At 29.4% G+C, this 22,147-nt stretch overlaps 2 protein-coding genes across 48 annotated transcripts in view; both read right to left on the bottom strand.

Moving 5' to 3' along the window:
* Positions 1–351: 351 nt before the first annotated feature.
* Positions 352–1,878, bottom strand: LOC105227103 (putative glutathione-specific gamma-glutamylcyclotransferase 2). 2 transcript variants are annotated; one of them, XM_011206286.4, is made up of 3 exons: positions 1,722–1,878; positions 1,594–1,652; positions 352–1,517 (listed from the first exon to the last, which is right to left on the bottom strand). In XM_011206286.4, exon 3 carries the CDS (start codon positions 1,495–1,497, stop codon positions 469–471), a length of 1,029 nt encoding a protein of 342 aa, XP_011204588.3. In that variant the 5' UTR covers positions 1,498–1,517; positions 1,594–1,652; positions 1,722–1,878; the 3' UTR covers positions 352–468. The 2 variants fall into 2 exon arrangements, with proteins under 2 accessions (XP_011204588.3, XP_049304877.1); XM_049448920.1 differs by having other exon boundaries at positions 1,594–1,669; positions 1,722–1,863.
* A 3,349-nt stretch (positions 1,879–5,227) lies between these two features.
* Positions 5,228–22,147, bottom strand: part of LOC105227104 (casein kinase I) — a 112,504-nt gene continuing 95,584 nt past the window's right edge. For 22 of the 46 annotated variants that reach the window (XM_049448888.1, XM_049448875.1, XM_049448876.1 and 19 more), the window contains 3 exons: positions 20,374–20,472; positions 11,256–11,362; positions 5,228–11,087 (listed from right to left, as the gene is read on the bottom strand). In XM_049448888.1, the coding sequence (XP_049304845.1) occupies positions 11,012–11,087; positions 11,256–11,362; positions 20,374–20,472 (282 nt within the window). In that variant the 3' untranslated portion in view covers positions 5,228–11,011. Of the gene's footprint in view, positions 11,088–11,255; positions 11,363–15,733; positions 15,773–15,832; positions 16,086–20,373; positions 20,473–22,147 lie in introns of those variants that run through there. The other 24 variants (XM_049448880.1, XM_049448895.1, XM_049448897.1 and 21 more) reach the window with 7 other exon arrangements.

Raw genomic sequence — 22,147 nt, 5'->3', positions numbered from 1 at the left:
TGAAAGGAGTCATCGCATGACTCTAACCATTTTCCTAAGCACAGAACGTTTCCTGCACATGCCGTTAAGTGATTTCGATGACTTTTAACTTATTGCTTTCCCATCCAAGCAGGGTCTGGATAATCGTTACAACACCCAAGTGAACGCCAAAAACAAACTGTTTCAAATCATCAACTTGAGAGTTTAAAGTAGAGCGTACGGTTACGAAAGCAAGAAAACGGTTTCATATAATTTCTTGTGGATGGGGCAAGATATCAATTTATCGATAGTTCATATCAATATTACGTCGAATAGCGACAACGGAATTTGTGAAATCGTTTTAAGCAACCCTGGACGTTAATATTACTTAGATTTGTATTTTCGAATACTAAATGTATTTTTTTATTTAAAATTAATATGTACATGCATAGCAATATTTCAAATTTTTACTCATATATCACATATTAAAAAAAAAACAAAAAGAATTTTTTAAGAGTCTATGTCCGGAACGTTTTCAATTTGAGTGCTAATACTTTTTTTGCTTTGAAGTGAATCTAGTAGTTGCTTAAGGCTATCCAATTCCTTAACCAGAAAATCTTCGCGCCAACCGGGTTGTGTGCATACTTCATATAAATGTTCCACATCTCTTACCGTCTCACGCACATCGCCGTCCGTATTGCCCGTCTCAATTATTTCTACAATTTCATTCTTTAACGCCTTTTCTAACAATTTCGGCTCATACTCCTCGATTAGCTGTTTTACTTCCGATTCCAATTCAAATAAATGACGATCTTTTTCACCTGGGAAGAGTTCACGCATGGCATTCGCCAAATTGAAGAGGTATTCACGATTCGGTCCACTGGGACCGGCAGCGGTGAATATTTGTTGCGCTATCACTGGTATTTGCCACATGTTTCCTGCATACGATGAATTATCCGGTGTCGCTATATACATTGTAATACCGAAGTGATTATCCAAATCTTCGGGGTATTCAAAGAATTGTAAATCGCAACGTTCATAACCATTCTTTTCGCGATAATCCAAATGTGCTAAAACCTCATCACGATGCTCCTCGGAAATACGATAAGCTATGCCGTAAACGCGACTTTCCAAACTAACAGTGGGTAGTAGTGTTACAACACGACCCGGACGTGTTTTCGTACCCCGATGATCGATGCTATTTTGGTAAAACAATCTACGGTACCCACGTATGTAACCACGTTTCCGATCAATAAAGGGGAAGTCAGGTTTCCATATGAGCGAGCCATAGCCAAATATCCATACATCATTTTCACTGGGTTTTATAAAACGTGTCTGATTAGATGATATGTGTAGTGATTTACACAGATTATTTGTGGGATCACGCCATGGTGGCTGGTCGGCTTCCAAAATTCTTCTTTCGAAATATTTTTCATAAATATGCTTCACAAGTACTTCTGTGCTGCTGCAAATTTCACCATTCAGTGGCAATTTCAAACCTTTACAAAGTTCCACAAAATTATCTCGGTTCCTAAGCATTTCTTTTCCGTTGTTTTCACCTAAATGTGTGTAATTTTTAATTTATTAACGAATTTTTTACATTTTATAAAAGAAAGTTATCATCAATAAACTTACAAAAAATTTTGATTAAGCACTTGTCAACTCGGCAAATGAGACAAAGAGAATCGGCAGCGCTATGTAAAATGGAAATCTTTGTATATATATACACATTGAGTTAAGTACTACAATTTATAGATTATTACCACTGTTTAGTCACCAAAAGTTTCCTTTGTGTCTCGATGTCAGAAATTTATTAAGCCATTACCACTTAAGCACAGTAACACAGACGTGTCCTTTTGTAAATATTTACGAAATGTTGTCAATGAGAAAACGTCAATATTTCTACATTACCAAGCGCAAAAAAATTGTTGCGCACAGCGCTGCCAGCTGTCTTCGTTAATCATGTTTTTGTCAGAGAACGTAAATTATAGCAGAGAACGTATATCATTTTCAAAATTTACGTTCTCTGCATATTTTTAAACGTTTTTTTGCTATCAATCAATTGCAACTCTATTTGCTTAGCTATATAACTGTCAAGAAAACTCAAACTTTGTTTCCTTTTTTAACTGAATTGGGTGTGTTTATTGAAACTTTTACTGAGAATAAACTTTGTGCCGGATTTTTTGCGAAGCACGTTTTTATTTAAAATTGTGACAAAGAAATAATGACTCCAAATAAACTCGGTGGAGCTTCTGAAAATAAAATTATTAATAAATGCAAAATTCACAAGACTTCAAACTCGCGGATAATTTCGTCTTATAGTAAGAACATCAGTACATCGTTGAAGTCGACCTTTAAAAACTGAAGAAAAAACTGACAGCGTAATTGTAAGAAAGGTAAAAAAAGTTTTCATTTGAATGAGCTTGAGTTACCAATCTGTTAGTCGGCTGATGACGCTGATTTACGCAGGTACCGAACCGCGAAGAAACGTAACCAACTAAGACGATTGCAGTTCGTAGAATGACCGATAAGGAAGTAAGGAATTGTAGTTTTCATTTATTAGTCCAAACATTCGACGCCCAAGAAACAAAAGTCTTAAAAATGTATTTTCTGAGGGGCTATTTTAAGGTTTGTGGATGCTTTTCTGCTTCTGGTTTGGGACCGCTTCATCGAATTAAAGATACCACGGAGCGTTACGCCTACAGAGATATTATGGAAACCCTAATGCTGCCACATGCCAAATGGGAAATTGCTCTTAAGTGGGTCTACCAACAGGACAACGACCGAAAGCATACGGCAAAGTTCTAAAATCATGGTTCCAGATAAATAAAATGGATGTAACGGACCCTCACAATCCCCAGGCCTTAACCCAAAAGAAAAATTATGTTGTCTCGTACATAAGGAAATTTACAGCAGTAATGTAACATATGCTAAACAGTTTTTGAAAACAGTTCTGGAAGCATGCTTTATAAAAGGTTCTTGACTCCGCCATTTTGTTAGTTGACGAGTAAGAGATTAAGTAATTATCCAATTCGATATTTTAAAGAAAAACACAGAAACTTTAGTGGGGAATGTTTATACTCATTTGAAAGAACATTTGTTGGCATTTATTCTTTGAAAATTATCTCTCTATCAGATGGTCCATTCGTTGAGTCCAATTTTCGATGACTGGCTCGAACATTTCGACTAGTAGCTGGCGAATATCACGCGTGATGTTTTTCTCCAAGGTCTGAATCAAAACGGGATTGTTGCATAGACTTTAGACTTTATATATCCCCATAGGAAAAAGTCTAATGGTGTAATATAACACGATGCTGTTGGCCAATTGACCAGCCCAAAGCGTGAAATTATCTGCTCACCGAAGTGTTCTCTCAATAAATCCATTGATTGATGCAATGCGCGGAAAGTGACACCATCTTGTTGAAACCAATTGTCGCCGAGATCACTAGCTCCAATTTCAGGCACAAATAGTAAGTTATCAAGGCGCAATAACAGTCGTCATTGACAGTTACGTTCTCATCGTCATCATTTTTGAAAAAATCTGGACCGATGATTTCAAATGAATGATGAAATGGCAGCGTTGTTTTTTTTTACTGAAATGGCAGCTCTTGAATCTCTTCAGGTTGCTCTTTGTCCCAAAGGTGACAACTTTGGTTGTTTAAATACCCATTGAGACAGAATTGGGCCTCATCGCTAAGCCAAATTTCGCTCGAAAAATCAATTATTTCTTCTTTAAAATATTAGTATATAAAATAATTTCCTAGCAGAAAAAAATAAATGAAAAAACACCGAAAGAACCTTGAAACGTCATCCGCCTAATTAAAAATTCAATACCAAATTTTATTTTATATATTTTTTTCTCATTTATTCACGCACTTTGAAATCAATACCATTTCATTCAGCGTCGTAAGTAATTGCATTTAGGTTTTATCTTGTTTCATACTTTGTCAGTAAATTTTTTAATGCTTCTTTTTTATTTATTTTTATTTGTTTTTTGTTTTTGTTTATGTTTTTTTCTCATTTCATGCTATAATTCGCTTACGTTTTCATTTATGTAATTTCTAACTCGTAAGACATTGATGTGGATTTAATTTTTGTTCTTTCATTTGCTTTTGTTTTCAATTGTTCACGTTTAAATTTAACATCAATATCATTATACACATACATACATACGATGATCCAAATATATATCTATATATATAATCATATATCATTATGAATGTGAATATGTATTTAGCTTAACGACTTAATTAATTTAATTTAATTAGCATCAGCATACTCACACAATCATCATCATGAACTTCACGATCACCAGCTTGCTGATCAAATCATCAATCAATGATCGGCTCAATGCAAATAAAATTACGAATTTCAAGTACTTAATACATATTAATGTAAATATGCGTCTATTTATATATATATATGTATATATACTATATATATGTATACATATTTTTTTATTTATTTATTTAATTTAGTTTATTTCAATACTATGTATATATTTATATTTAAATGTATCGCTTGCTTATACATGATTTTTGTATTTCTTTTGCTGGTTTTTATTTAAATACAATTTTTATTTTTTTTTAATTACGCTGAAGTTGTTTTATTGAACTTCATTTTTATTTTTTCGATAGATTTTGTTTAGATTTCTCCTCGCGCCTATCGCTATCGTTTAATTATGTTTTGTGTAATCATTTATACAGATGTATGCATGTATGTATGTACGTATATATTTATAATGCTATATACATATACATATTTATTAAATAATTTTTTAATTTTATTGTAAACATAATTTCTTTATTTGCTTATCAGTTTTTATTCCTTCTTTTAGCTTTTTCATTAAATTACTACTAAATGGTATTTTACAGGATTTTTTGCGATTTTGTAATTTGTATATCATACTTGTTTTAATTTTCTTATTTTATTTAATTAATTAATTAATTTTATATAATATAGTGTATAGACTATTTTACCATTTAACTATACAAAAGAGTGTGTGAAGAAGAGCGTAGAAAGAGCGGTGTGTTTGTTTTGACTTAGTTTAAAAATTTGTTTTTAATTTTTTTGTTGTTGTAGAATCTTGTTTTGTTGCTTTTTAAATGTAAATTCTTTTAACTAAACTGCAATGTAATTTTTTATTTTATTTTTAATATTAAACGTTTGAGTGATATCTTCTATAACTGTCATCAGCCAGCCGATTTAAAGTATATTCTTCATTTATTTATTTGTTTTTTTTCATATTTTTTATTTATATATTTATATATTTTTTTTGTTTTTTTTTTTTTAATTTTTTTGTATTTTTTCCATTTCAACATTCAAATTCTCTGCTTGTCTCATCACTATGCATACGTTTTATCCTCGATTTCTCCCTTTCACCAACTTGTACGTATTTCTGTTTTCCGTTTTGCTGTGTATTTGTGGTAGTTTGCATAATTTGGTTTTTTTGTAATAAAATGTGTTTGAAATATAAAAAATTCGTTTAGTGGTGGTGGCGTTTAGAGCGTTTGATACAATTATTTAATTTCGTTTTTAATTTAAATATTAAAAGAACATAACAAAAAAAAAAAAAATAGAAAACAAAAAAAATGTAAAAACTATGCATAAATATATAAAAATATTTAAAACAAAAATGTAAAAAAATAAGTGTTTAAAAAATGGAAAGCTATTTATAAATAATTAAATAAAAATATTAAAAAAAAAAAAAATAAATAAAATAAAAATATTAAAAAAAATAAAAATTAAATAAAATAAAAAATATTAAAAAAATTTAAAATATATACAAAAAATATGTATTTTATGAAAAATTAAAAAAAATATACTAATTCAGCGTAAAAAAAAATTTTAGCAAACAAAAACTTATATGAAATAAATATTATGCTTCAGTAAATACATATATTTTTATTATTAAATTGTTATTTATTAAAAAAGTTTGTAAATTATGAAAAATTTAATGCAATATTATTAAAAAAATATTTAAAAAACGTTTGACTTTTAATTAATTATTTTTTATTAAAAAATTCGTTAACATTTTAAAACTATTTTTTATTGTAAATGAAATCGTTGAAAGAAATGAAAATTTAAATGAAGTTCCTTGAAATTTTTAATTCCAAATTTACTACAATAAATGCCAAATCAAAATCTCTTCCAGGTTTTCAAGCTTTTTACATTTTTTCTGTATTTGTTTTAAAGTACACTGATGTTTTCGCAATAATTCAAAAGAAAATATATATATTTTTTAAGCATTTCTATAATAAGATTAAAAAAATTCAATTGAATTTCAAAAGAAAAATTATTGTAGTTTAATTATTTTATTTGATTTTTTTTATTCTATTCAATATTTTTCTATTTGAAATCGTATTATTTTTTCTTTGAAATTAGAAAAAATATAATATAATTAAAACTCTTAATAGTTTTTTTTTAATTTCATTTTTATTTTTTGTTTAATTAAATGTTTAAAAAATATTAGTTTAAAAATTAAATTCAAAAAAATCAGTGCTGGGTTGATTGATTTTAAAATTTATTTTTTTCATTTTTAATTTAATTAAAAAATTATTAGAATTAAAATAAAAACTGTTTGATATAATTTCATAATTTCAAGAAAAATATAATGGAACTTCAAAAATATATATTTTTCTAATTGAATTAATAAATAATAATTGAATATATAATAATTTGAATTAGAAAATATATTATAAAATTAAAATTCTTTAGAGAATAAAATTTGTTTTTTTTTGGAATTTATTATTTTTATTTTATTGTGAATTAAAACAATTTTTTAATATTTCAAATAAAAATTTAAAAAAATTAATTTAAATAAAAAAGGGCATTGAATGGTTTTATATTCTCTTAATTTTTTTCTTTTTTTTTTGAAATTCAATTAAAAAAATAATTAGATTTAAAGTAAAAAACTGTTGATAGGTAATACATATACATATATGAATATATGTATACATATATAACCTTTTAATTTCAGAAAAAAAATGGAAGTTTAAAGAATTTTTTCAATTGCTTTAAAAAATTAAAAAATAAATTTGTAATTTGAACTAAACAGCTATAAATGTAAGGCACTCCAATCTGTATAGCTTCGTTACAAAAAGTGAGAATTTTCACCGAGTTTCTTGTCTTTCAATTATGCTATAAATTAAATAGTTGCCGTGCTCAAAAAATAAATTTTAAGTAACTTTTTTTTAACTGCAACGCTAGAAAAATATGCTTGATTAAACAAATTTGTATAATAAAAAATACGGTTTAAAGATTTTGTTGCTGATTTATTAATTAATACAATTTATGTTTACAACTTATTTAATTAGCAGCCAATTATTTTACTATTTAAAAAATTATATATAAAATACGTTTATAAGTTATTTATAATTGTCTCATGCAAAAAGCCAACAAAAAACTGCAGCATTTTTGTAATATCGGCATTTTTGGATTCTAACCTTCAACTCCTCACACACGAGACATACTTTAGATCTTTTCACAAATGCTTTTAAATGAGTAATGAGTAGCAGAACTTAGCCTAATTTACAATTTAAGTCATTTTAGTTGCGATAATTTTGTTTTATGTGATTTTTGCTTTTAATATTTGGTCTAGTTAAGTTCGAAATCCACATAATTTGCATAATTAAGCCATTTTACTAAGAAACTAGTTGTGTAAACGCATTTACATAACAACATTTAAATGTAATTTAAAAATAAATTTTCAAAAATTTTGTCTAAATTTACAATTTATGCAATAAAATTTTTTACTTAAAAAAAACTAGTAATTTATAGCATAATCAGCGTAGTTTACACGTGTTTAATAGCTTACTATTAATACAAAAAATATTTTAGGCGAATAGTTTTTTGGATACTAAAAATACTATACATTTAAATTTTCATTTCCTTGGCAAAGAAAAAAATAGTAAAATAAAAAAAAAATATTATGAAATTAAAAAAATATTATAAAAATAAAAAAAAAATATTAAATAAAAAAAAAATTTAAAATTAAAAAAACTCTAAAATTAAAAAAAAATCGAAAATTAAAAAAAGGTTCTAAAATTAAAAAAAGGTTCTAAAATTGAAAAAAAGTTTTAAAATTGAAAAAAAAAATAAATATTTCCACAGCATGTGGAATTCGGTCAATTAAATTTCTATTTTTTAATCTGAACTTTCATTAAATATTTAATTTTTTCTTTGTAACGTCATGGTTTTTTTTCATTTAGCAATTTTTAGTTTAACATTTTAGCGAAAAATTGAAAAATTGAGGTTAGAAAAATGAATGACTGAACCACAATTCTCTCAACGTACAGCAAAAAACGAAAAAGTCGGTTAGAAGCAATTTTTTAAACGCTAAATCGATCGCACAGCCTTAATTGTATTTTGGAAAAAACAACGAAGCATTCATAAAATTTAACACAGTCATGATGAAAAAAATATAAGATAAATAACCCAACTGCGCAGCACAATGAAGAGGAGCTAACGGATATAGTAACTTAAAAGTCATAACAAAAATGTGGCAACTGCTTAAAACGCTGGTTAAACATAGTTTTGTTGTTGTTGTCGTTGTTGGTTGTTAAACTAACAATTCCAGTTGTGAATTATTATTAAAAAAATGTGCACCAACACTATGCAACGTGAGCGTACTACTTGTTTGTATAGCAATCATTGTAGCTTCAGTGACAACCTTGGCTACAAGAAGCTTCAACGCCACTGCTTGTGATGAAACGAACATCACATCAACCGTTTGCACGGGTCTATGTAACCGGAATAGACCCGGATTTTTATCCTGTCAAGGACTGTTAACGCGACAGAATTCTGCCGTTACAACAACAACAACATGAAACGAAATTATGTGTTGAGCACGAAATTATTTTTTATAAAAATTCATGCTTTTTTAAGGCACCCGTACAAGATTTGGAAATTGTGAGAGTGGCAAACGGCTGCAGCTAAACAGCAGTATGCAAAATATTGTCAGCTAAAATACAAAATAACATAACATCACTTTTCATACGTTTATAGGCGAAGGAAAAACGCTATAATAAAAATCACTCATATTGCAACAAAATGTCAGTTTTGGTTATAAAATGGTTATATATTGGTTATATCTGACAGCGATAGCTGAAAATCTGACGTAGTGAAACATAAGCAATAAAAAACTTAATTTTGATTTTTTTGCATTTTTTTTGTTTAGCATTTTAGCTGACGATATGTTGCATATTTTCAGGAGTCATGCTGTGAAAATTGTTGCCGCATATTTCTTTTAGCATTTTTACTATAAAATAATGAAAGCGTACTTTTGTTTAAAAACTATCTTGCGGCGCAACAACTTTTTTATGACTTCTTTTTTACTTTTTTTATTTATAGAAAAATGAATTTTAACAAAAATCGGCGCACGGCTGCTGTCTGTATTGCAACCAATTATTTGTTGCACCAAATCAAAAGAAAAATTAGACACATTTTTGTAAATTTTCGCTTTCTTTCTTTTAATGTATGTATATGGTTGTGTGTATGTATAGATGTGTGTATATTTTTAATTATTTTTGTTTTTAAATTTACTGCTTTCATTGTGATATAATTTAAATTATACAATTATAAATTAACACAATAACGTAAATATTATTTAAAATTAAAAAAAAAAATATTATAATAATTATAATCAATTATAGTTATAAATTATCAATATAATTATAAACATTAATTAATTAATTAATAATAATAGTATTTAGGTAAGAAACGTTTTGCTTTAAATTAAATAAACAAAAAATAGTATATATATGTATGTATGTAGGTATGCATGTATATTTAAAGAAAATTCTGCAAATACAATTGGTTTCGCTTTCTGCTTGCGTTAGCTTTCGTTTGTTGTTTTTGTTTTTCGTTTCAATTTTTCTTTCCTCATAAATTATGCATACAATGCCTGTCGGTAGCGCAAACGAAAAGAAGCCTTACTCTTGTGAGGAACTGAACGCACGACAGGCGCGCGCTCACATTTCGAAATTTTTAAATTTGTTTTTTGTAAAAACTCTACGCTTTCAAACACAATCCACATAACTACTAATTAGCTGTTCTTGCAGACACAGTGTTTGTTGGTTTGGTTGTGTTGATTGGCAGGTTGAACGCATTGGTGGCGTGAAGGTGGATGGTTGAGAGGGGAGTATAACTGTATAATTTAGTGGGAAATTGAGCGCTAATGCTCGAAAGAAATTATAGCGGCCGATACTGTGGCTGAGGAAAGCGCAAGCGTACCGTTAGTTACTTAAAGTTACTTCAAAAATCGCCAGTGCGCCTAAAAGTATGCTACACACTTAACATAGCAACGAAATTCCAAACCAAAGATTAACTGTTGCACTTGTCACTGTGTTGGAGCATGCATGCAACTACGCAATCTGTGGGTCAGCCATACCCCCCAACCAACTTCGCTAAGAAGTTCGTGCCAAACGAAATTTACGCTTTATTTTTTTTTTTTCAAATCTGTGTGCGCGCCGTTTATATGCTTACATAACTTGCTTAATGACATATTACTGCTGTCTACTGTCAGCCAATTTGTTGTTGTTTTTTGTATTTTTTCTTTACAATTTACGCTTTTCCGTTAATGCTTGAAATGAAGTTTGTGTGGTTTTGAAAATACATACATATGGTTTTTTTGTGTGGACCTTACATCCGTTTTTCATAATCGTTTTACTATATTTTTGGAAATTTTCTGCAGATTTTTATATTGTTTTTTTTTTCACAGTTTTTGCGTTTTTTAGCATTTTCTTTTCATTTAAACTAAATAAATGGTAAATGTTGTATGTATGTATGTTATGCTGCGTTATGTTTCTATGTATGTATGCATGTATGCGTGTATGTATATTATAAATTACAACGGAAGTGTCGGTGTGTTTGTAGTTGGTGTTGGCGTCAACATCGACGCGGATGGAGGATAACGCAACGTATGCTGTGACGTTGCCTGTTGTATATAATCCTGACTTGGATTATTCAATACGCTATCCCGTGAATTTGAATGTGAAGTGGCGCGTAGCAGTGTGACCGCTTCGCGTTCTGGACTACATTGGACACCGTCTAGTCATTTTTGACGTGATGATTTCTTCTTCTTTCGTTTAAAGAAACAACAACATCTGCAAAGACAACACAGGAATGAACTGAAATCAAAATAGATTATATAATAACAACCCAAATCAAAGAAATAAGCAGAAAAATATATATTGCATATATCATAATTATTTCGTTTATAGAAAATAACAAAGCATGTTAAAATATGTACATATGTATATGCATAAGTATTTATGTATATGAAAACGACAACTTACTTCGTTTCATCGACAAGCTCCACTTCGGGCTGTTGCGTTATAGGAGTATTTGAGTGGCCAGCTGTGGGATCGTCCGCATTCAATTCGCCATTTGTGGAACTCACAACCTGTTTGTGCGAGAAAATAAGAAAAAATATTAAATAAATTGTTAATATGAAAGTCATAGTAAATATATGAAAAATTAATTATTAAAAAAAATTAAAAAAAAACACACAGTGTGTATGCAGGAAAAATTTTAATAGCAATTTTTTTTATAAACTTTTTTCTATAAAAATATCTTTTGTAAACATTTTATTATTTTTTTATTTTAATAAAATTTTTGTAGTTTATAAAACTTTTTTATACAAATTTTTGTTGTAAACATATTTTATTTAAAAAATGTATAAACGTGTTTTATAAAAATAATTTTTACAAATGCATTTTTTTAACAAAAATTTTTTTAAAACAATTTTTTTTATAAAAAAATGTTAAAACATTTTATGCAATTTTTTTATAGAAAAAATTTGTAAAACATTTTATAAAATACATATTTATAAAAAATTTGTTTGTAAACATTTTTTATAAAATTTATTTTATTATGTTTTAAATAAAAATATCTTATGGAAACTTTTTATTATCATTTTTCGTTTAATCTTTTTTAAAACATTTTATTTTAATTTGTTGTAAACATTTAATAACAAAAATGTATTAAAATAATTTTTAAAATATTTTTGTTTATATTTTTTTTTATAATAAATGTTTACAACGAAATTTTTATAAAAAAAAATTTTATTAAAACAAAAATATAAAATAATTTATTAAAATAATTGTTATAAAAAACAGTTTTGTCGCAATAAATTGTTAACCAATTTTATTCAAAAAATGTTTATAAAATTTTTTTTATAAAAAAGTTTATAAAAATAATTTTTATAAAAAATAAATAAAAAAATCTAATTGAAAAAAATAATAGGAAAATAAATTTTATAAAAAACACAACAAAATTTTTATAAAAAAAATTTATAAAATTTTTATAAAAAAAAATTTATAAAATGTTTACAAAAATTTTTATATAAGAATAATGTTGTGTTATATGTTAACATTTTTATATTATACCAAATATTTTTATAATTTAATTTATATTTTTTTAATAAATTTTTTTCTAAAACTTCTTTTTATATATTTTTATTTAATTAAATTTTTTATTTACTTTTTTATAAAAATTATTTTTATAAACACTTTTATATTTTCGAAAAAAAATATTTTTATACAATTTTTTTAAGCAATTTTTGTGTAACCATTTTATAAATTTTAGTTTTTATTTTATTTTTTTGTCACAACTATTTTATATAATTTTTTTATTAAATTTTATGTATATAAATTGTTTACAAACATTTTTTTATAATTTTTTGTTTATAAAAAAATATTTTTTTCTTTGCCATATATTTTTTCGCTTCGGCTGCGTTTATTGAGCGACCATACACAAACACAATGAAACACACAAAAATACGTAAAGAGTAATATCTTTTAGTTGTAAGTTGCGCTTTGCAAGACGAACACAAACGTGGTAAGAAAGTTTAACGGTAAACAGTAGACGCTAGACAAAAAGGTAACATACACAAATATATGCTTTCGATATGTTTATTGCATGCTACATGTATGTATGTATGTATGCAGTAAAGGGTGACCCCACCAATAAGGTATACAAAAAGACTGGCTTTCAGGTCGCTTCCTTAGCATATAAATGATTATAAAATTGAAAAAAAATCCACAGTAGTTTATAAAGAAACAATTTGTTGAGAATTTGCTGCTAGGTGATTTTCAGAATTAGTAGAAATTTTTACTAACACAACTTTACGTTACGTGCCTCGTAAAAGTGAGCTACTAACGGTGTTTTAAACAAGAAAACGTGTTTGAAAAGAGAGTATAGTTCTGTTTAAGGGTTAAAAAAATAACTAGAAGTGGGTAGTTTGCCGTTTGCAGAGTGCTATGGTGTGTAAGTGAACAAATTCTTAAAATTTGGTGAATTTTGAAAAAAATAAAACCGTGATTTACCATAAAATTTTAATAGAATATATTGTATTACATAAAAGTTTTATGAAAATAACCTAACTTTTTTTTAAATATTTTTCTTATTATTTTATACAGAGTCTTTCATATAGACTCCTTCATATAATTTGACATTTGCATAGGAAATTTCAGTTTAATAAAACCAAAAATAAACTAACCTCAAAAAATTAATAAATAGTTATTAACGATTAAAGATTGCTTATTTTATGTAAAGCAATTGTTTTTTCTTATACAGTAGAGGCCCGCTAATCCGGACACGGCCTAATCCGGATTCCACTGTAATCCGGACAGGGTTAAAAAATTAAAATTTTCTATTATGTCCTTTGTAATCCGGACCGACATTCTCTATCCGTATTCTCTACTCCGGATCACATGTTTATTATTCACTACATTCGCTTCTTAGAACGCTACGGCAGCGAGCAATGGAGGCTAAACAAAAAAGCGTTCGCCAAACAAAATTAACCGTTTTTTTCAATTAAATTTAGAATTTATATTACACCGCTTAATACATACAAATTTCTAACGTTGATTTTCAATAGATTGTTTTAAGTTTTTTTTGGAATACTTATGTGTATTATTTTGTTATAATAAACAAACAGAAATTTATAAATATTTTTTCTTAATACATAGTTCTGATATGTCTTTGGTAATCCGGATTCCCTTATATTCCGGATAGGGGCCGGTTTTAATTGATCCGGATTAGCGGGCCTCTTCTGTAATATGAATTTTACAACTCGATGAAAATTGTCTCTTAAAATTTTTTGACACCCTACTATTTATAGTAAATTTTATATCATATGCGTTTAGGTTGAGTACACATTGGATCAAGAAACAATAGCGGATTTTAAGAAATAATATTTCTAAGTTTTTAAAAGGGAAAACCCGAGGCGGGAAAACTTTTTCAGCATAATAAAAAATTGAAAATTTTGAAAAAATAAAATTAATTTTAGAGGATCAGGCCAGAGATATAGTGGTCAGCGCAAAACGACGTTTTTGAGAGGAGCTCCCCGAGATCAGCTGTAGTTTATTTCCAAAAAAATGTTTTTACTAACACTAAGTTCTAAAATACTGTTGAAAGTTACCAACAAATTTTTAAATAAATACATTTAAAAGTTTACTCAGAAAAAAATCTGGAAAATTCGCTTTTTCGGTCTTTTAACTATACAAGTATATAACCCCTTTAACGTGCTTCAAAGAATTTTCGTTTTGCTCAAGAATTCATTGTGAAATCGGCCTTAGGTAGCGAAATTTCAAATTTCGAAGCGTTTTTCGTGACCTCTCATAACCTTTAAGCTTAATTTAAGCTTTGCAACATAAGATGGGTCATAAACCCAGTTAAAACATTGAACTATAAAATCAAGTTAAGGTAGGTTTGAACTCCGCAATAGGAACCGTGTTTCGCATGAAAAAACAGTTTTTAAGTGCTAAATAAAGATCAGTTAGATGTACTATATAGATTTAGCTTTTGTTGAGGTTAGAATGAGTCGCATTCAATAAAAAAAGTATATGAAAACCGACTCTTAAACGCTTTGAGTAAATGGTTAAAAACTTTAGTATTAATGTAGACTAAAACAAACACATGTTTTGAGATGAACTATCGTAAAATAGTAATGGAATGAGAAATGAAACTGAATGTTCACTGAAAACAAAAATCCAATTTTCAGTTTTTTCTTCGTCCAAACTCTAAGTTAGGGTTTTTTCACTTTAGATGATCTTGAGAGGAGTTATCCTGCCAACGCGGGCGCATCATTTTTCCAAGGGGTCACCGAAAATAACCGAGTTTAAAATATTTTTTTTTTTTCAAAAATTGCAGAAACTCTCTGTTAACAGTGTATGTTTGTAACAATAATAAATGCTAATAATATATTTAATTTTTCATATGAGAAAAAAATTAAAAAAAAAAGCTTGTTGTTTACCCGAGGAAACACATGTAACCCCTTAAATATGGAATAATGCTTTCAATTTCAATATTGATTTGTAGCAAGATTTCTAATTGTATAATAATTCTGGTATTATTGAAAATAAATATGTTTGAACAAAGCTGAGGTGAGCAAATTTCGTCTTTTTTTGATGTTGTTGTGAGAGAGAAATTTCTCCTCTTAGACTTTAGATTTAATTTTGTTGTTGGATATACTCGTACATAAATATATGAATAAAATGAAGGTAAAGAACATTAAAATCTGTTTGTTAAATATTAACCACAAACACTGTACTATGTAAATGAATGTACCGTTACGTATAATTTCGAAATATTCGAAAACACAAACCAATGAGCCACCAATAAACAAAAAAAAATACCAATTCGATAACAACATTTGACAAATTGAATAAAAACAAATGTCAATACGCGTGACAATGACCGGAAACAAGCAACTACAGACAGGGGAAGCCACATGAGACTTAATATTGGTTTTTACAAAACTGCTATATACCTGTAACTTTTTGTGGGGCAACCAGGGATTGACATTCGGCTAAATCAAATTAAAATTTCAAAGTGTTAAAAAAATATATGTATGCCGTTGAAAATGAATAATTATAAAACTCAAAATTATATTAAAAGAAAATCAATATTATAATAAAGCAAAAAAACGAAATAAATTGTGAAAGCAAGTAATGTGTTTGCTGATTTATTTTTCAAAATATTTAATTCTGCACTTCCGTTGCTTAGGCAACTTTCTCGGCGGTGGGCGCCACTGGCGCGTGTATTGACGCTTCATAATCGCTCTTTTCATAATAGGCATCGAAGGGACTATCATCGTCGGAGCCTGAGTCTTCGGGATAACGCTGCAGGGACATTGCATTTTCAAAATGTTTGAGAACCAGAAATAAAAAGCAATAAAAATAAGAAAAAAAAAACTACTGTAATAAGCTGAGCGAAAGTGGAGAATTTTGCCCCTTTTTGTGAATGGTGAACACAGAGAACGAACGCGCACGTCATTGAAATGTGCGAGTGATTGGTTGCTCATGCAACTTTTACGTTTTAGATGGTTGTCATGCTATGGCATGCCGAAATGCATAAAAATGTTATGCCATAATTTATTTTCAATTTTATGTCATACCATTAATATGCCAGTTATGGCTTGCCTATAAAATCTTTGCCATAATGTATGACATGCTATAATTCTAGAACGCCATAATTTATAGTCATTGTAATGTCATGCCATAATTCATAAAAATATTATGTCATAATTTTTTGACATAGTTATGTCCAGTCAAAATGTATATAAATATGTTGCCATAATGTATGGCTATAATTATGTCATGCCACAACCCATAAAATGTTAAGCCATAATTTATTGCCATTGTTATGTTAAGTTACAATGCATAAAAATATTATGTCGTAATTTATGCATATAAATGTGTTGCCGTAATGTATGGCTGTAATTATGACATGCCATAATGCACTAAAATGTAATGCCATAATAAATGGCCGCATTCAAATGTATGAATGATGAAAGACATGCTACAAAATTATGACTCACAGGCAATCGTTAGAAACCCAAGAATGTTCTTTACGTTGACCGATTTTTGTTTAAATCACTTCCATATATTAGGAAAGAAAATATATGTAAGATACCCAAAACAAGATTTGAAACACTTTTAAGTGCAAGGAAATAAATACAATTGAAACTGAGCCTCCACGCCAGAAAATTCGTTTGGAAATCTGCTCATCAGTATAAATATAAGAAAAAAATTTCAAACACATAATTATTTAAGGAAAATTACAACGAGTTGAGTTTCATCGTTAAAAACCTTCTCCAAACTGCTCCCTCTAGAACTTAATTTACAACACGAGAGGACATAACTCAACTTTTTATATATGTATGTATATACTATATGTGCGGCATTTAACGGTAAATGTCAATTACGGCTATAAGACTATTCGTAATTATTTTCCCAAGCAATATAATTTATTTTTTATTTAATATAAAGTTCATAATTACGAGAACTCATGCAAAACTAGTGCGCATAACGGTACGAACAGCACGCCAATCAATGATTTGATCGAAAATTTAATGTATAAAATCACTATAAAGTGAAATAAAAATTACTTTTCCTTAACTGCTCCAAAAAATATATCATGAGAGTAACTACCATATAAAAAGTCACATGCAATAAAATCTCAATGCTGAAACAATCTCAGTTTGCAAAATTGAGAACAAAAAATTTAGAGCACCAGCACTGAGACCAGTTTAATCGAACAAACAAAAATGCACTAATTACAACAACACACATACAAATATAATTAAATATGTATGTATGCTTATAACACACAAAATTATATTATTTTTTTCGGAACAAACAAACTAGTTAAAAAGTGAATTAAACTAATTAGAGAAACAGTCAAACGAACAAACAAACAAATAGGCTCGAGTACCTTGAGTTTATGTAGAGTAAATCAAGTGAAAACATTACAATTGAAAAGGCCAAAAATATAATTGTCTGCACAGTAGAGTAGATTAGTAGAGTAGAGTAGAATATGTAGAGTACACGGGCATAACGTAACGCAAGACAACGCAACGCAACGCAATGCAATGTAACATAACGTAACAAACGTACGACCGAAGGTGTTTTGGATAGTACGAGTACATAGTAGGTATGTATGTAGGTATAGAAAGTAAGTATATACAAAAATAAATATTAATATACAGGAAGAAGTAGAAATAGCAATAAAAGTAAAAAACCATATTAAACATATATTATAGAGAGAGTAAGAGGTATAGAGATCAAGAGACAGAGGAGGGGTTTGTGTAGGCGAAGAAATGCATGAAAAGATGAGAGTGACAGACAATTAAAACTCAAGAAAAATGTTGCCAAAATATATTTCACGACTGAGACGGATTATAGATTGGAAATTGAGGTTATAGTAGTTGCAAAAAGTACGCATGAAAGTGTCAAAATCTTAAACTAAAGTAACATATATGATTTATTTTAGATAATATGGTGGTAAGTGATGAATTTGTGCATAATGTAAGAAATATTGTGAAATATTTTCAAATTTGAGAGCGTTTTTTATGACATTTGGCAAACAAACCACTTCTGTAGGAGACCCCTTCTACATTTGAAATATTGAAATTGCAAAACAAAGCTTAAATTCATACTAATAAGTACAGGCAAATTCAATATTGAACCGAGAAAATAAGAAATATTTACTCATTTAATTTGAGGTTAGATTTATAGCTAAAAAGTTTATGCTTTGATGCAATTGAAATGCTACAACTTCCGGAGTCCAATTTCCACACCGAAGTATTTCACACAAAAAAAAAAAACAGGTGATCCAAGTAGAACGTTTTTCAATAGCTCACGCGTGAGTCGTGTCAAGTTGTCATGTTATTATTGTTCAGTATTGTTTGGATGATGAAAAGAGCTTGAACAACGTTTACAAATTGGTCAACTTTATTAAGAAAATTTACGTTCTTCGCTCAACTTATGGTCAACATAATCGGCCTACTGAGCTTACTATTCGAAACAGCATCACCCATCTTGAGACCCAGCATTCATAGCATAGCAGCCGTTGCTGAGAGTGTACACGAAGATCGTGGAGAGTGTTTTTTCTTTAAATGAGTAGAAAACCTCGAAATGGATCACCCTTTATAACAATAATTTGCTAAATCAGCTTTGGCTGACCACAAGAAATCGATAAGAAGTATTCAAATTTCGCCAAAAGAGAAAGAACTGTGTTTCAGCAGAACAACGCCAGGCCAAACAGATCGATAGTGAGGTGTCAAAAGCGACGGCAGCTTGGTTTTCCAGGTTCTTATGCATCCATCATATACTCGTATTACAGACCTCGAACCAAGTGATTGATAAATGATTTTGATGTTGAAAAGAAGCTCATGAGAAGCTTTTTCAAATAGACCAATGTACTCTGAAATTTCAGTTTTTGCTCCTTTTCCATGTACAACAAAATACAACATTCCATTGTACTTTTATACAATAAAGTACACCATGTCGTATGAGTAACACGGCATACATATATCACTTGTACGACCACTCTGGTTATATAACTTTGACTGCGTATAACTTTTAAAGCAAGGGTTTAATGCAAAAAATTATTAGAATATTTTTTGTAGAGCGAAAAATTTTGTGTTAGAATAACGCCTTTTCAAGATTATAGATTGACTTGCTTAAGGCAAATTATAAAAAAATACCATGCTATATAGAAAGGAAAAGATATATAATTTAGGCGCGGTTTAAATTAAAAATAAAACGCTTGTTTACATTGGAGCCTTGTATTTTAGGACAAAAATTTAAACTTTAAATAGTATATGCTAAAAAAAAATCAACTTGAGCAATAACATACCCCCTAATATATGTACAATGTACATACAAAAATATACCTCGTGGCCACGCAAACCCTACCGCCTACCATATTCTAATTTTGCGCAACTCCTCTGAAATAAATATTCCAAAATTTTAAATTGCCTAGAAATTTGCTAAAAGTTGCATTGGTTAGTCACAATAGCGCAAATACACACACGCAGGCGCACAACGAACATAAAATAGGGTAAGTTAGAATTTTAGTGACGCATAATATATGTATGTATGTACGTATGTAAACGAAAATGCCAAGACGAAGAGCGCAGAAACTCAATGGGAAGTGGGAGCAAATGCTTTACAACAACTACAAGTATGTGATGGTTTCAAACTAAAAGTGACACTTGCAAGGGGTGGAGAGAGGGGGGTATGCATATTTCATCAATTACATACAGATAGGCAGGCAGGCAATAACAAAAACAAAATCAACCAAATACATACATACATACATACATACAAATGTACACATACACATATGCATTTATGCAAATGAAATGGCACCTCTCGAGACACACGTGATTTCAGAAATGTTTGTTTGCTTGTATGTGTGCGAGTTTGCCATGTATGTATGTATGTATAAGGTGAGTTTTGTACGGTTATTTAATTAGTTGCAACAAGAGGAGTTAAATACAACAAAAACAAATTTAAATTGATATTTTCATTTAGTTTGGAGGTTAACTAGTTGGATGCATGGCAAAATTTGGTTTCTTTGTTGTTGTTGTTTTTTAGTAGTAGAAGAGCAAATCAAACTTACCTGCACGGAGCCATGCCGATCGGCCGGTGTTAGATTGCCGAGGGTGGCGCCTGGTTTTGGCACATCCGGCCACGCAGCAACACCTCCTTTGGCATTTGTCTATAGAGTTGACGACATTTTTTTTGATTGCATTTTTTTTTATTTTTTTGGTTTTCATAAAGCGCAGCCACAACAACAATAGCAACACCAGACACCACATAGCAGCAGCAGACAACAAAAACAAGCGCAGCGTTGACACAAGTTTGTATGCGTTGCAGAATATGGGTCAACCAGCCGTGGGCCATAACGCGTAACGGGCGCATGCAACACACGCACACATACGTACACATGCACAGTTACGACGCAGATGCAGTTTGCAGTGGCGTATACGGAGGCGTTGACGTTGTCGCACGAGCAATCGGTGGATTGGTATGTTGGCGTAGACAGCGCATATGGAGAATGCATATGTTGTTGTTGTTGCCGGCGTACAACGGGCAGTGCAAACATAAATATTTTTTTTAATTTTTCAGTTTTTTTTTTTTGGCGTTGATGATGCGGTAATTTTGGCAAACGAAGATGGGTGGGTATTGGTTGTTGTTGTTGTGGTTGATGATTATTTCAATTGGCATTGGTTTTAGTAGTTGTTGGTCGATTGATTTTGGTTGAGCGTGCGGCAAAATATGTTGCAATTAGGTAAGATTTCATTTCGAATTTTTTTTTTAGTTTGCGGTTTTTAGTAGCAAAATTGTTTACAAAAACAAAAAAATACAAATTCGGTTTAGTTTCAGTAATTTTATAATATTTAACTATTTTTTTGAAAATGTTTGCAATTTCTAAAGATTAAAGACAAATTTATACACGTGAAATTAGCGAATACAAATTTTGTCTACTTTTCGCTCAGAGGATATCTTGACTACAGGTGAATATTTAAAAGAATGTGCATGTGTGTGTGCTGTATGTATATATGTACAAATGCACCTGTTTATAAGTGTATGTGTGTGAGAGAATGACTGAACTACTACTACAACTACAAATGTGTGTGTGTGAGTGTGTGTGAAATGGCATTGGCAAGTAAAGGAAGTGGCTAGAAATTGAATGGCAAATGGAGAGGAAATAACGGCATAAGGGAAATGTTGAAATATAGCGCGTCGATTGCGAATGAACATAGAAATTTGTTGCAACGACGGCAGGAAAGCTGTAGAAGAGCTTTCAGCTGCTAACCGTTGACAAATCGGTGTGTAACGGTAACTTAAATGGCAACGAAATTGGCAAGTGAAGAGGGTATATATGAGTGTCTGTGTAAATGTGTAGCACGTCAACCGTCGTTCTATGCTGTCAGTCTTGTGTGCAATCGAAAATATCGAAAATGTTGTTTGTGTGCATGTGTTTGGCTAAGTGGAGAATTGACCTAGCCACTGACAAAAGATGCAATTGTGCAGCAAAATGTCATTTAACGAATAGTCCGTTAGTGAAAATCTATTATGTTGTTGTTATTGTTGTATGTATTTTAGTTAAAAGTCTTAAATTTGTCGACAATGTCAAGCTGTGACTTTTGACACGAGAAATTTATTTACAGTTGCAACATACATATATATATGCCGACACACATAGATACAGTTATGTATAAAGAATAAGCACAAGTACTAAAATGCCTTCTTTCTTACACTTGAGCTAGCCACATAAAATGAATAGCAGTAGGAATCTATGGAAAGATTATATTGCTTTGGCGTAGATCAAAAAAAGCTTTAATATCTTCTCTGTGTTTACACCCCAAATGCATGTTACACAATTCGGT

Source organism: Bactrocera dorsalis, chromosome 2 (genome assembly GCF_023373825.1).
Source record: "Bactrocera dorsalis isolate Fly_Bdor chromosome 2, ASM2337382v1, whole genome shotgun sequence".
In the NCBI taxonomy this organism is placed as follows: Eukaryota; Metazoa; Arthropoda; class Insecta; order Diptera; family Tephritidae; genus Bactrocera; species Bactrocera dorsalis.
The sequence above is the reverse complement of the archived record's forward strand: the minus strand, read 5'-3'. Positions and strand labels throughout refer to the sequence as shown.